The 16,261-nt window shown below is 35.6% G+C and overlaps 1 protein-coding gene across 9 annotated transcripts in view; it reads right to left on the bottom strand.

The window, feature by feature from the left end:
• Positions 1–16,261, bottom strand: part of Bbx (BBX high mobility group box domain containing) — a 285,419-nt gene that overhangs the window by 86,973 nt on the left and 182,185 nt on the right. For all 9 annotated transcript variants that reach the window (XM_046464037.2, XM_046464036.2, XM_046464035.2 and 6 more), the window contains 2 exons: positions 6,723–6,893; positions 1,438–1,680 (listed from right to left, as the gene is read on the bottom strand). In XM_046464037.2, the coding sequence (XP_046319993.1) occupies positions 1,438–1,680; positions 6,723–6,884 (405 nt within the window). In that variant the 5' untranslated portion in view covers positions 6,885–6,893. The remainder of the gene's footprint in view (positions 1–1,437; positions 1,681–6,722; positions 6,894–16,261) is intronic.

Raw genomic sequence — 16,261 nt, forward strand, 5'->3', positions numbered from 1 at the left:
AATTGTTTATTTTACCATATAAGCATGACTATGAAAGAATGTAAGGCTATTTAATGAAAAAGTTTTACTGTTAATTACTGTTATGCTAGTACAAATCTAATGAAACATTTAAAATAATGTAGGTTCCTGCAATTAATTTTAAATTTTCCAGATGGCCAACGTACTTAAAATTCTATCTTTAACAATAGTCAATTCCGGACGCCTTGTGTGATCATTAATTACACAGCAACTATGCTAATCCTTTACTCTGGATTAAAATTTTCCTAAACATTTCACAAGAAATCTTTACGTTGCATGTTTCCTTATTAAAAAACTCAATAAAACCAGAGTAAAACGAAGTATTATTTTTTCCCACATACTGATTGTCTAATAAAATATCTTGAAACTACATACTTTATCCCCTACTGGTTCATTTTTTCACAGACATAAACCAAATGTTTGGGCAACAGAGGTTTTCATGAATCAAGATTTTTCTCAAGTTGCAACTCTGAAGAAATACGGTTAAAATTATTCCTTTCAGGTTTAACCACAGGAATATGGTTTTGCTTATCTCTTACTTGGGACCAATCCCCTCATAATATATTTAAATGTGTAATTATCTTAAACTAATTTCAGATTAATGGAGAAACAGAATCTTAATATATAATTTGGAAGAAATTTACTAACTGCTATCATTTTGAAATTGATTAATGTTCCACCTCTCTGAATCACTTTCCTGAGTGGAAATGTTTCTCACCAAGGACTGCCTCCACAGTGTTTACACACACGAACACATCACAGTACATCCTGTTCTACTGCCATTCATGCCTATATTGGTTTTAAATATTCATGTGATGCTACCTTTGGAGCAGAAACAAGTTAAAGCATAGCTCCTGAAAACTGTGTTTATTACAAAATCAAAAAAATGTTATAGCTGAAAGGCATACAACTCTGTCCAACTTCCTCACTCAAGTTCACATTAAGAAGAAGAAGAAACTGCTGCTGCTAAGACCCTGAGATTGACTTATATATATGATCACAAAGCATTTAGCATATGAAGACTCTTTCACATGATACAATTAGAATAAGCTAAGACTGTCATCTTTGCCATGGACATTCTCCAAAAGCAGAAGCTGAGTTCCTAGAAAAAAATTAAAAGAAAATCACAAGACATAATTAATAAATCACCATTCATAATAAATCAATCCCTTATGTCAATCAATGGAGTATTGACCATGAGAAAAAACTTGGTAATAACTTGCTTTCAATACCTCCACCAGCATTTCCTAGATGGGCCTGGGACACAGGAACATAAGGAAAACAGTTCTTCTATTTTCCCTTAGCACCTGAGATTCAGGATTGATTTTTCTCATTGCTAGACCTTCTGTAGGTACTTGGTATTTCCTGAATGGGAATGGATGCTCAAAGCCATCATGACTCCTTGTCATTGTAACCTACCTCCTTGGCCATGTCTGTATATTTCTGCTTTTCCTTTGGATCGAGAACAGCCCACCAGTCAGCTAGTATCTTGGTAGCACCTCGGTTATCAAGCCTGGGGTGTTCCTGACGGACAAGGGGGCGATGGCGTTTGCAAAACAAAAGAAATGCATTCATTGGTCTACGGGCTCGATGTTCTGGCGAATCATCATCTTCAGTCTCACCAACATCTTGCTCTAGGCCATCAGCCCCAAGAAGTTGAACCTATTACCAATCAAAACAAAAGTTTAACATATCTCAATTACGATTTAACAATCCATTTCTGTTTGTAATTTTTTTTCTTACCTCTATTTTTTCTTCTTCTATTTAAATACAAAACAAATTGAAAGAAGTAATGATTTTTTAAAATCATCAATCACTATTGGTACTTGGAAACTAGCTTATGATGTATCCTGCTTAGTGTTTATAGCAATTGTGTATGTCCTTATTATAGTAATATATTACATTATTATAACTGCTTAGATTTTAATGTTATATCCATATGCAAATATGCCACAATCCCATATGTGTGTGTGTGTGTGTGTGTACACATAATACACAAATTCAAACAATAATAATGAAAGGGTGATTAGGATAGTGTAACAAGTGAATGGGAAGGGAGGAAAGGAAAGGAAAAGTACTAGAGAATGAGATTAATAAAAGTATGTTACGTGCATGTATGAATATGGCATAATAAATCCCACTATTATGCATAGTTATGATGCCCCCCCCAACAAATTAAATTCAAAACTAATTACTTACACTTTTTCTGTTTCATTAAACAGAGGGATTTCAGAACAAAAATTTTCTTATTTACATTTATAATCATAGTGCCTAACTTCCTGTCTGGTATAACATTAATAATTAATTGCTAATGAATGAATAAATTTAGCTTTTGTTTTATTTGTCTCAAAAGTTAACAATGTACATACAAATATATCAGTGTTAGCTCTTTCTCCTCTTTAGAAAGCACTTATCTTCAGTTAATAATATGAGAATGTTTAATATGAAAACATGTAATAAAAAGCTAATACAGTTCACTCAATGTTCTTGCAAACATCACAAGTGGGGCTTCCTAATGTAAAAATACCAAAATAAACATTTAACATGATTACTTGAAAGAAAAACTAATAGGTAAATCTTTAAGCCTATAAGTATCAAGCTATCTTGTCTAGTGAAATGTTATGATATGAATAAACTCCTTAACCATCAGATTCAAATCCTCCCTTTTCATAAGCATTCTGTTTAGTCACTGTTTAAGGTCTTCTGGGTCTGTAATCGAATTTCCACTGCCCTAGTACCACTTTGTTCTGTGGCCTAGTCTTGCTTTTAATCTCTATGACACTTCTTACATTTGGCTGCCAGATTAAATTTCTTAAACATATCTCTGATCACAGAAACTCAAAATATATTAGAATTATAAAATACCTTCTAAGGGTAAAATATGATTCTACAATGTTTCTTGGAAAGAATGAAACCATGAACAGAAATCCAGAATTCTTACTAAGACCATTTTTTAAAATTTCTTGTTCTATAGTTAAAAGCAAGAAGGATAAAGGCAGCCATTAGACCACCTTATGCAGTAAGGCAATAGTTCTTGAACTTGAGTGTGATTTGGAATCCCTGAAGACTTTGTTAAAACAGATTGCTAGGTCCTATTCTCTTGAGTTTCTGGTGTTGTAGGTCTGGAGAGGGTCTTAACAATTTGTATTTTTAACAAGTTCCCAGGGGATGCTGCTGCTGCTGGTCTGAGGATCACACTTTGAGAACCACAACTACAACAGTGGGGTCCTATACAACTTTTACTGGGAAATTAGTATAGTCAGATACTGTAGAAAAATCACTTACTTAATCATTTGGTATTTTTTTAAAGTCTTAAGTATTACAAATGCAGTTAATTAACCATCGATTATCTTTAAACACAAAATAATACAGAAAAATCTAGCAGCCATAGCTATCTTACTATTGGGAATAAAGGATTCGGATTTATCTCCCTCATTATGTATACACTTATTAACAATGGTTTGCATTTTCAAGGACTATTTGGCATTGTAAAAGTTGATGAAATAATTGTGGCTTTCCCTTAGGAAAGAATAACTTTTGATTCAGTTACTAAATTGTAAAACTCAAGCTAAAAGCTGGAAAAAGGAACTCACCATTTTAGGAGGGGAGAAATTTAAGCACAATTAAAAAATGATGTGATAACTGCAACAAGGAGCCAGTAAGATAATCAGTGGATGACTAACAGCACAAGAAAGTCTCCTAGCAAAGGAGTTGTCTGAGCTACATTTTGAAAGATAATCAAAATGGGTCAGGTAATCAATGGGGGAAATACAGGGAATTAGAAGCAATGAAGGCTTGAAGGTTTATTTTTAACATCAATATGCAGTTCCATAGCCTTGGTATAAAAAAGATGAAAACAAGATTTGTGAAATAAGGCTGTAGAAAATATGGGCCACTTCATAAAGAAAATGCTTTGCCATGTTAAGAAATGGGCATTTAATCCTGTGAACCAGTGGTTTCAGACTAAATAGATGAGTTAAAAAAAAGAATTGGGGGGTTTGTCATGAATCATCAACTTTTGATTTGTGCCAAGTACAGGCATCAAAAAATTTTTTTAATTAACATCTAATGTTCAAATTATTTAACTGAATTAACTGAAAAGGTAGTGAATAAATAAAACATATGAATAAATGACAAAATACAGACAAAAAACTCTGTGGAATTTCTTTTACCAAGGGCCCATTAAAACCTTGTAAGACATTGACACCAGTACCTACAGTTGGATGCAATGGACAGCCAAGTGTGGTATTTTAAGTAGAGGAAAGACATTATTAGATTGTAATAATTAAAGAGTTAATTCCCATCAATGGCACACAGTATGCATGTGAAGAGTAAAACTTGAAGAAACCAAACTACAGATCCCCTAAAAGTTTATTTCAGTTGTCTAGGGAAAAAAACAAAGGTAAAAACCCATGCTGTAGTACCAGGAATGGACATGTAACACCAGAGAAATGAGATAGAGCCAAGAGCAGTTGGTATCTCATTGGATTTGAAGATTCAAAATCAAGTGTTTCTAGCTTGTGTGGCAAGTTTCTTGATATATAGAACACTTTTCTCAAGAGATCCCCAAGGGAGGAGAAAGAACAGGACTAGCAAGGCTACATTTTAAATGGCTACACAGTGTGCTATATGAAGACCCAAGACTATGAGATAACCATCTGGGGACCAATATAGAGAGGAAAGCAAGACTAAGGGTGTGGATGAGATCATTGAACACAGTGAAAAGAGAAAAAGATTTAATGCATCCAACACTATTTACTGAGAACCTGCTATGGTATGGTTCCAAGTAATGCAAACAGAGCAGTGAGCACACAAGCCCATGTCCTTATGAAGCAGAGAAGCAGCACAACAGCCTCAAGTTCAAAAAGGATCCCTTTGGCTGCTCTGTTGAGAACAGACTACAGAAGGGCAAGAGCCAAGGCAGAAAAAGAGGGAAGGGACAATAATCTCTGCTAGAAGTGGTGATGGCTTGCATTGATGTGGTTGTGGAGAATTGTAGACAATTTCCTGGAATAGGGATGCTCTATGTTTTGAACGTCCTCTTCCAAAACTCATGTTGAAATTAAAACGTCATTGTAACAGTATTAATAGGTAGGACCTATAAGATGTGAGTAGGTCATGAGGGCAGTTGAACAGATTGTCATGGAAGTGGATTACTACAGGAATTTTTCTGTTTCACATGTATGCTTCCTCTCCACAAGACCCCCTCCACACTGTGAGGCAGCTAGAAAGTTCTCACCAGATACAGCTCCTGGATCTGGGATTCCAAGTCTCCAGAACTTGTGAGCCAAATAAGCTTTTCTTTGTTTATAATTAACCCAGTCTGTGATGTTCTACTAAAGCAGCAGCAGATGGACTAAAACAAGGAAAACTAAAACCAGTTCTCTGAAACAGGAAAGGGGAAGGAAAAGAGTAAGTAATGAGATGTGTATATAGGGGCACAGAGAAAGCTGAAGAAGTAAATTCTGGTGGCTTCTACCATCTCTGTGGAAAAGTCACAGTAAGAAAGACTATACAGGGTATCTCCAAAGTTGAAGCCTGAGAAACAGGAGAAATTTTTCTAATTCCTGCTGAGAGAGAGAATTGACCAAAGTCAAGGAAAAAAGGCTAAATGAATATCAAAGCCCTGAAAAATATAAAAAACATATATTTATAAAATTTGTAGTGACACAAAATATGTATTCATTTATTCTTCCATTTCAGTATACTTCTATGCATGCCAGGCAGCATGCTCAGTTCTAGGGAGGGAGGCAAGGCCTCTACTCTTATTGAGCTCCTCCTCTATTCTAAAAAGACACATGTAAACAAGTGCCCAGGTAAACACATGGAAAATAGTATTAAGTGCTATGAAGGAAATCCTTTGACTTGGAATGTGTTATATGGGAAGGATACTTGGAGATGATTAGGTATTATTTTTTCAGGGAGGCAGTTTTTGTGTGAGACCTAAATAATGATGAAAAGCCATTTATGCCAAGACCTGAAAAGGGTGTGTGACTTTTGGTGGGGGTGGGGGGTGCCAGGGATTGAACCCAGGGGTGCTTAACAACTGAAACTTTTAAATGCTATTTGGAGACAGGCCCTCTCTAGGTTGCTGAGGCTAGTTTTGAATTTCCAATTCTCCTACTTCAGCCTCCTGAGCCACTGGGAGAATGTGTGACTTTCTAAAATTACCTGCATGGCTGTGTGAATTTCTCCACAAGAGCCAACAGCTCAGGTATGAGGCCAGAGAAAGGGACTTGGAGGACTAGGTGAACAGAGGGGCTTAGTGGGACAAGTAGAGTCAGATGCTATGAAGGTCAGAGCACCAAAGACCAAGAAAGCAGCTCCAAGAGCTCTATGGAGGCAGAACTGAGCTGGAAGCAAAAAGAAAGAAAAAAAAGAAGAAGAAGAAGCCGTCAGAGGGAATTCACACTGTTGTGCCTCTGGTGAACACATCAAGTTTTAAGAACATTCCCCTCTCACTGCATTTCAATATTACTTAGAAATGAAATACTATTTAATAACTGAAAAAGATACATTTCCGTTAGGAGGAATAGATACTGTAAGGGCAATCAATAAAAATGTCAGTTGAATGAACACATGAGATTTAAATTATATAGATTCTTAGAAAAACATCTTCTTTATCACACAAGTGCACTCAAGTTTCTAGATTACTGTCAGTATTCAAACTTACTTGAAACTTCTGGAGTGAATGGAAGACTTACCTTGTCAATATCCTCCTCTTCGTCTTCCTCTTCTTCCTCTTCTGAAAAGTCAAGAAGTTTCTTTGCTAGCAATGGATGCCACTGAAGACACTTGCGTTTTGGTCGTTTTCCAGCTCCTTCTCCTTCTGCTGAATGATCTTTATTTCTATTACTGCCTTTCATTACTGTGACCTGTAGTGAGAAAAGAGAGACACAGAGAAAAATCAAAGTAAATTTGATTAAAATTAGTTTATTTTGCTCCCTTACTTTTATGGGCTCATACTTTTAATGACTAAACTATCTACCAGCTCAGGCATTTAGTGGATTCAGTGAGAATCTTAAGTACATAATCAAGTTTTCATTTTAGTCGGTTAAATTGAGCTAATAAAATTGGTCTTTTATGAAATCTACTTCCTTCCACTCCATAACTTCACTTAAAACCCAAATAAGCTTTAGGACAATTTGACCAGTTAGCTTCATCTGTTCATATTTACTCAGGGTAGTGTTTCTAAGTTTCCCATCAAAGGGATAACGAAAGGTGCCTCCTATGGAGCCAAGGGACCTGCAGACCTGACCTTCCAGTCATTCTCTCCTAAGAACAATTTACATAGCTTTTACATTCTATACTACGATAAATCTGTGCCTATGCTACTATGAAATAAAATGAATAATTTTTAAGAATCAAATGGTTTGGATCTGAAATCAAACTATTTTAAGATGACACATTTCTCAGAAAGGATCTATGGGCTTGCTGCCTTCAAGGACTCACATCATGAATGCACTAAATGGGAACTCAGCAGGAACACCCTCTGTGCCCATCTACAGCAAAACAAAGCAAAAGTTCCCTCACACCTTTCCTTATACATGTGTTGGCAACATGGGCAAAAAGTTTCACTCTTGGGGCTTTTGATTGTTTGTTTGTTTGTTTAAATGGATGATTGGCTCAAATAGCTAAAAAATAACCAGGCTATGAATATGACAAAGTCTTTTAGAAACCATAAATTCTAAATTACTTTTGAAAGACTTCTAATTACTCTTGATAATAAAAGTAAAACAGATTCATATTATGTGGATGATAATAGCATAAATGAGGTTTGCTCTCTCCATTACGCCCAGCCCTACAATCCAGAGGTAACTACATTTTAGTTTCTTATGTTTTCTCTCAGCTTTTCTGTCTCATTCATTTATTCATTTGATGTAAAATAAATATAAAAATTATTGTTTACTTATATTCATGCAAAAATTCAAACAATACTAAAATGGTTCAAGACATATGCTGATAATTACAAACACAAAGGTAGTTGCTACTATTATTATGTGGTAGCCTTTTTGCTCAATGCACACATGTACTGGTCCAATGCCTACAAAGGAATATCAGTTATACTTTTAACACCATGCTAAAACTGAAACTGGGGTCCATGAACATACATATCAAGAGTCATCCAGTTCTCAATCCTTCTAAACAACACAGAATAGGCAAATTTATTAATGTTTCTTATTTTCCTGGATTTGGAGCCATGCTTAGGTCTTCCTCCCTTCAAAACCCAAAAATATACACTCCGTGATTTCTCCTAAAATTTGCATGACTTCATCTTAAATATGTGATCAATCTGGAAATTGTAAAGGAGTAAGAATCCAGCTTTCCCACCCACCTCCCAAATAGCTAAAACTGCACCAACACCTTTTTCCCACAGAATCTAGCTTTCTACCATTCCTTTGGACTGCTGCTTTTATCCTATATTAAATTACCATATGTATATGAATTTATTTGTTAATTCTTTTCTGTTAATAATTTATCTCCCTCTAACTACATGCCTAGCCTTCTACTAAATTTCATGTCCTTAGAAACTACATCATTCTATACCTTCTTAAAATGGACAAATATAATAGCTAACATTATCATTAATAGCAAATTTTTAAAATTGTATCTATCATGCTCTTTTTATCTTTTAAGTCAATACAGGTTGATCATTTACAATTTTAATAACCAGGTAATATTCCAAAATAAGAATGTATCACAATAACTTCAATCAGTTCACACTGATGAACATTCAGATTATTTCTTTTCAGGACTGCAAAAAAATAGTTGTTCTAATAAAATCATTTTTAAAAACATTAATAAAAATTCTCATTGACTATTAAAAACTGTGGCAAGAAGGCACAGAAGGGGAATTAGTGAGAGGAAGAGAATAAAAGAGAAAGCTATGTTCCTCTGGCTTTCTTAGCAAAAAACTTACACTGAATATCTGAAGCAATTGTATGACTCTTGAGGCTGCCTTAAGTGTACAAGTTACTGAAAACTCTAAGTGGAACTAGTTAGTCTGGTCTGCTCTTAATAAATGACTAAAGATTTCTTATGAATTGATAGATTGTTTAACGATTCCTATTCTACCTACAAATAAAAACTTGGCAAAGGCAACCCAATTTCCAAAAATATCAATGCTTGCTATGTAGGGAGAAGAGGAAATGGTTATTTCTGTTGTTTATAATCACTTCAGGATAAGCCGTTGAGTGGTAATTAAACCCATATTGGGGGTCCAATATTTTACGATAACATATTTTTTAAATAAGTAAAAGAATCAATGGAAACTTAAGTCAGGCAATTAAATGGGTAAGTGATGGTCTGAGCCTAGAGAAAGATATATTTTTAGCCCAGAGATTTTGAATTAAATTATGTTATTTAATTTTATATGCATTATGCTACTTAATTTACATACACACAAATATACATTTTCCCCCTGGTATAGTGGAGGATAATTTATTCCAGGACGCCTCTCAGATACCAAAATCTCAGGATGCCTAAGTCCTTTATAAAATGGTATGACATTTACACAAAACCTACTGTTTTGCTTTGGATCTTAAATGTCCCCCAAAGTCTCACATGTTGAAGGTTTGGTTCTGGTTGATGGTGATGTTGGGGAGTTGGGGAAACTCTAGGAGGTGAGACCTAGTAGAAGGAAGATTGGTCATTGAGGGCATGTCCTCAAATTTTTATTTTGAGGCAAGGTCTTGCTAAGTTGCCCAGGCTGGTCTCAAACTTGTGATTCTCATGCCTCAGCCTCTTCTCTCCTGCCACCATCCCCGGCTTTCCATATATTTTAAAGTCATCTCTAAATTACTTATAATATCTAATGATATTTGGTAGGGTCTCATGACAAGGTGAAGAATTCTTTAGGTGATCAGTATAGAATGCAATATTTTTCTTCTGAGTATTTTTGATCCAAGCCTGTCTCAATATGACAATATAAAAAATCTTACAACACAAAGAGCACACTGTATGTGCATGCCTTTGTGATTCTGAAGAAACAAAATCTTGAGAATCAAATCAATAAGCAGTACATGTGGTTTTGAGTTCACATTCACTCCCATCTTGCAATCCCCTGCTTTCATTCTTCCCTTATGGTCCACATAACACTTTGGCTACAAGGTCTTTTCTGATACTCCAGAAATTACTCATTCCTTACTCAGGAATACAGAAGAAAGACTTTGTATTGCTACTGACCTTACCACATTTTCCCCTGAATTATAATCATTTGGGCATATCCTACCACTATTGCTAGGTCTTTTTCTTGTTGGTTCAAGACTTTAGCCTTCTATGTTCAGCAGCATCCTGGCTGAACATTAAAACCAGTTAGTTGTGAGGACAATCTCAAACAACCATACCAAACTCCAGTGCTAAACACTGACTATGAGTCACTAATATGTATACTAGGATGGCTTTAAAATTAATTACCATCTCTCTCATTTCCCTGAATTCAGATAGATCTAAGTTGAAAAATAAAAAAGGATGAAAACCATATAAAATTCTGATAATGTGGATCAAGGTGATATGTGTTGTATGAGAAATACCAGTCACCTGGACTTGGGTACCAATGAGGTTGGCAATCCCTAGCACAGTATCAGGAACAAGTAGGTCCATTTTTAACATGAACTTTCAATGAATAAATAAGTGTATTTGACATAGTACATCTCAGATGAAATGATAAAGAAAATGTAATCTACGAAATACTTTCAACTATAAACTAGACTTAAATAACATAGTGATCTATTCCAACTATTTTTAATTTTCTCTTGTAGAAAGAAAGTCAACAGACTGGGCGGGGGAGGGAGGGTAGTGATGTTCCTGATAATAATTCAAAAGTAGTGAGAAAGCAAGAGGAGAATGGAAGTTGAAAAAGTGGGAAACAAAAGGATAAAGAACACAATTTTGTGACAAGATTATCAGTCATCTTATTTCAACAATAAGGAGAAAAATTATTAATTTTACAAGTGACAGAGGAATGATCTTATAATTATTTTGTCACTTAAAACCCCATATATTTATTTTAAAGTACGTCTTCTCATTCTCAGACAATAATAAATTAAGCTAACAATGTATATTCAATAAATGAAACAAATAATGGATTTCATTCAAAAGGAGTCATTCTTCCATTCTACCCTGCAGCTCCAGAAAAACTGGAATCAGGTTATTAAATATCAATGGACTCTGTACTTAAAAGACTCAATAATATAAAATTCTGCTGCTGAGACTATCAAATGATGATATGAAAGCCCCTGTCTAAAATACTGCCTATTAATTTATCTTACAGAACCAAAGCAACCAGTATGTGCCTCTTTCCTATGCCAGAATGAGTGTCCCTAATAGATATTCATTGTACTGAATTTAATATCAATCTGATAAATTGGGATAAACTTCACTTAACTATATTTACAAATGTAGTAAGCACATTCATTAAGACCTTTCTCATGGTCAAATTCGATAAGAAATTTAAAGAAAAAAGATTGTAAGAAAAAAACAGTACGAAGCAAATACCACAGTTAATACAAGAAAGGAAAAAAATGAAGAGGATATTAGAGCCAGAAAGGCCTCAGAATCTTCTCCCTACCACAGTCATATGATGCTGATCTTTCCTGATGTTAGAACTGAGTAGCAGTTATTTCTGTCAGAACAAACACGATGGCCAGCATAGGGCCTAAAAGGCTCTCTTACACAAATGTACCCCACTTTTAGAAGGAGCATAGTAGGGTCAACAGGCAGTATCCGCCTACTTACACACATGCCAAGATATGGGTAAGGAAGAGAGCATTGTCTCCCATTTATTTACTGAGAAAGAAAGACAGAGAGTTTCCTTTCTTTTGTCTGAGTGACAAACAAAGACAGTGCCTTGGCACAGTAATAAATTTTGTGAATAAGATCCTCTTAGTCTTTCTATCATCTTGTCTTACAATTAAAGACAAGATATACACCTGTCAATCAGTACACTTCAGACTCATCTGCAGTTTCACTTTCCACAGTTTTAGTTACCTGTGATGCACTACAGTCTGAAAATATTACATGAATAGTTCCGGAAACAAACAGTTATTAAGTTTTAAGTTGCAAGCCATTCTGGGTAACATGATGCAATCTCATGTCATTCCACTCCAGCCCACTCAGGATGTGAATCCTTTCTTTCTCCAGAATATCCACATAGTTCTACCTGCTCATTAGATACCTAGCAGCTATCTCAGTCACCAGATTGCTCAGTACTGCAGTGCCTGGACTCAAATAACCCTTACTTTATTTAATAATGGCCCCATAAAGTATAAAAGTAGTGATGCTGGCAATTCAAATATGTCAAGAATATGCCAAAGAGAGGCTATTAAGTGAAAAGATGAACATTCTCAACTTACAAAGAAAAGCGAGAAATTTTGTAAAGATAGCTAAAACCACAAATAACCATCAAATTGTGAATAAGGAAAAAGAAATTCTAACATTTGCTGCTGCACCTCAAACTGAAAGTTAAAGCTTCAGTGTATGACAAATACTTAAGTTGGAAAAGGCAATCAATTTGTAGGTGGAAGGCATGAACAAAAAAACATGTTCCACCAAACATATCTGTAATCCCAGTGACTCAGGAAGCTGAGGCAAGAGGATTGGGAGTTCAAAGCCAGCAAGATGCTAAGCAACTCAGTGAGACCCTGTCTATAAATCAAATACAAAATAGGGCTGGGGATGTGGCTTAGTGGTCAAGTGCCCGAGTTCAATCCCCAGTACCCAGAAAGTATTAAGCTTAAGGGTGACTTCAGAAAGGGTTCCCCTGAAATGAGGGACACCAAGCAATTTATTGCAAACTTTAGACTAAAAAACATAAAAAATTACTGGAGAGGCTGTATGGCCAATGAAGAAGTTTCTGCTACATTATATACATCTAAGAAACATCTTTAACAAAATGTACTAAAACACACATTACATTCACATAACTTTTATTAATGTATATTGTTATAATTGTTTTATTATTAGTTTATTGTTTCTAACCTCTTACTCTGCCTAATTTAGAAATTAAACTTTATATATGTATGTATGTACATATGGAAAAAATATAGTATACACAGGATTTGCTACTATCCACAGATTCAGATATTCACTGAAGTCTTGTGACATATCTTCTCTAGGGATAGACAAGGAGGGATTACTGTACTTGACCTTGTCAGGTCAAACAGTATATTACCAATTACTCCAATAGGTGTGGCCTTCTAGAGAGGGCAAATGCCATGGTTTCCTTTTCTGCCCCAGTGCCTAATCCTGAGTCTGGCACATAGCAGTCCTTGAAAAGGGTACTAACACTTAACCACATATAACTTCCTAGAATGACATGCTCCTAATAATTTTTTTAGATATTAATACACAACTTATATTAAATATTCAAAATGCTACAATTAACTGCTACATACATGATATTCATTATGCCACTTAATCCTTACAAGAACTCCCTGAGACAGATACTACTATGAATCTCAGTTGAAGAAATTTCTAGGGTCACAGAGTTAGCAAGTTGAGGAGCTGGGCCTGGAACAGGAAGCCTACCTTGAGAACTCAAATGCTTATCTAGGAAAATAAGCTCTAACATAAGCTTTGCAAATTGTTAATTCTCTGAGCATTTCCTGTAGGAGAAATCGCTCATGGACCATGGAAATAACACAAAAGCACTCAGAGGCTAATAGGGGACATGTTCAGGAGTTCATGGCACAAAGGCAAGTACCTATCTCTAATAACTCTAAGCAACAATTAAATTAGATGAAAACTCTATGAAGACAAAATCCTGACAAGTGCTGATCATTGTTGTTTATTGTAATTCTAACGACAATCCTAAACTGTAGACAGATTAAGTAAAAAATTCTCATTCAGTACAGTAATATTTTCATTTTAAAAGCAATTCAGTCACTATTCAAGCAAACAGTGTCTTTAAATGTGCTCCTTACCTTATTAAAAGGCATTTGCTCTTCAGTTAAAACTTCAACTGTCAAGATGTTATCTACCTGCTTTTCATGACTACTAATAAGGCACCCACTATTCAAAGAAGGGCTTAGCTGTACTGGCAGTCCTGGTCCCTCTGCCCATATCTCATAAAGTAACATGCATTTTTAAGATCTCTTAATATGAGCACTTCATGATACTTAGCCTTGGGACAGCTTAACATGGTTCTCAAAATAAAAATGCTGCTCTAAGCTAAAGATAGACAACCACCTTAAAAGAGATAAAGGCACCACAAGAGGGGGTTTAGGGAAGAAAAGCGAGAATTCAGTAACAGGAATGCTCCCGTCCAAAAAGATTCTCAGATAATCTTTTAGAGGTGCTTACATTCTTAAATACCCATTCCTCATCAGGCCTAGCAAAAAGTGATTGTCTTTTATAGTTTATAAGTTAACAAAGGTTTTTATTACATGCATTTATTTTACCTGGTTAGGACTATAATTATCTCATTGACAAGAAGCTGAAGCACAAGAAAATAAGCTTACAGAAGTCGACTACTCCTTTATTACCACTGCATGCAACACTTGTATCTATCACCTGGTGGCAAAGCACAGTGGAATTGTGTCCAGCCTTAACTCCCTGTCACCTCACCTCCTACTTCTGCCCTCCCACCAGGCTGGTGTCTGTCCTGCTCCCCATACCTGCCCAGGTGCTTCCGCACTGTCCTTTCTCTGCTCTTCCAGGTCTGCACCCTGTACTCCACACACTCCTTCTCTCTTTCTATTCAAGGCCTCTAAATATCCATTCCTAACAGGCTAAATGGGTCCCAGTTCATGTTGCTGTCCTTCCTAAGAGCATTCTTCTGACCAACCACAACACCTAATGGCTGGGCTATATTGACACCTAATTGTATGACAATTATCATTTCCCTGTACAATGCATGTATTATAATGTCATGTGAATTCTTTTTAGAAACCCTTGAGGGTAAAAAACTCGCCAGATACTGTCCTTGGATCTGTCAGATCCAAGATCTGGACAAGGAGGAGATGCCTGGTAAACATGTGGAATGTGAACATAGGAATAATATTTCTCTGCTTTCTTATTATGCTTTTATGTTATTTTGCTAGAAGGCAGAAGAGATAAAAGGTTTTAAAAGAAAATATGCATCGAAGGAAAAATAATAAGCCAGGAAGGGTTGTTTGAGAGGGGAGGGGAAAGAGAAAAAAAATAGCAAGTTGACAAGGCAATGGAACAGATATAATAAAAATCAAAGTCACTTCCACATGGGTATTAATACAGTCTAAAAACGTGTTTCAGTAGCTTTATTCCCTTCTCTTGTTATTTGTCAATGACTTTCATTTGATTCTCAAAATAAAGGACCTCAGTACCTCACTAGCTGTCTTTTCCTTTAATAACTGGTCTACCTCAACTCTGAACCTATCCAACTACTTTTCTTCTCCAGGTCAATTCCTTAGGCTTCTGGATGCTCCTGTGCTCTGACACTACCACGAAAGTTTCCAATCCCAGGCTGATCTTAAGGGCTTGTCCGTGATCCTTTTATTTGTCTTATTCAGTTCCGTATCCAATCATACAATGCCCATTATAAATTGCTTCTCCTCAATTCTATTAATGATGATGACTATGAATAATAATGATAGCTAGCCACTTACAATGCTTATAATGTAACAGAAACTAAAAACTTAATTAGTTATCAACTGTCTAAGCTCACAATAAGACTGAGACCTAGATACTATTATTATCCTCTTTTTGAAGATGAGAAAACTGAGACTGACCTAACATATATTTTGCCTCTTCTAGTTTAAATTAACAAAGGCTTTTACTATACACATTCATCACATGGCTAGAACACAGCTGTGGCAAGAACTGGAAGCATGAGAACACAAGCTCATGAAGTCTCATTGAGTACATACTTACTGATCACTTGGTCAGCTATGCATAAGGTTTATAAATCAAACCACTAGCATATAATTGTTACAGTCAATATTTGTAACAGGTCGGACTTCAGAGTCCGATTCTTAACCATTGTACAATATTGCTTCATAATAACAATAAAATTCATTGATAATTTGCTACATGCTAAGCAATTTTCATGACTTAATTTCTTTAATCTTTAAATCTCGGAAAAAGATAATATAATGATCACATTTTAAGCACAAAACAACTGAGAATGACAAAGTTTGAGCCACACAGCCAAGGCCACCATGCCATTATGACTCCAAGGTCTTCAGACCTGGAGCCTGAGCTCTCAATCACTGTTTCATACTGTCCCTCCAACCACAATCCTAATCATTCTAGACAATGTCTTTCC

Source organism: Marmota monax, unplaced genomic scaffold (genome assembly GCF_021218885.2).
Source record: "Marmota monax isolate L192 unplaced genomic scaffold, Marmota_monax_Labrador192_F-V1.1 WCK01_AAM20220418_F8-fsc00156, whole genome shotgun sequence".
NCBI classification, from domain to species: domain Eukaryota; kingdom Metazoa; phylum Chordata; class Mammalia; order Rodentia; family Sciuridae; genus Marmota; species Marmota monax.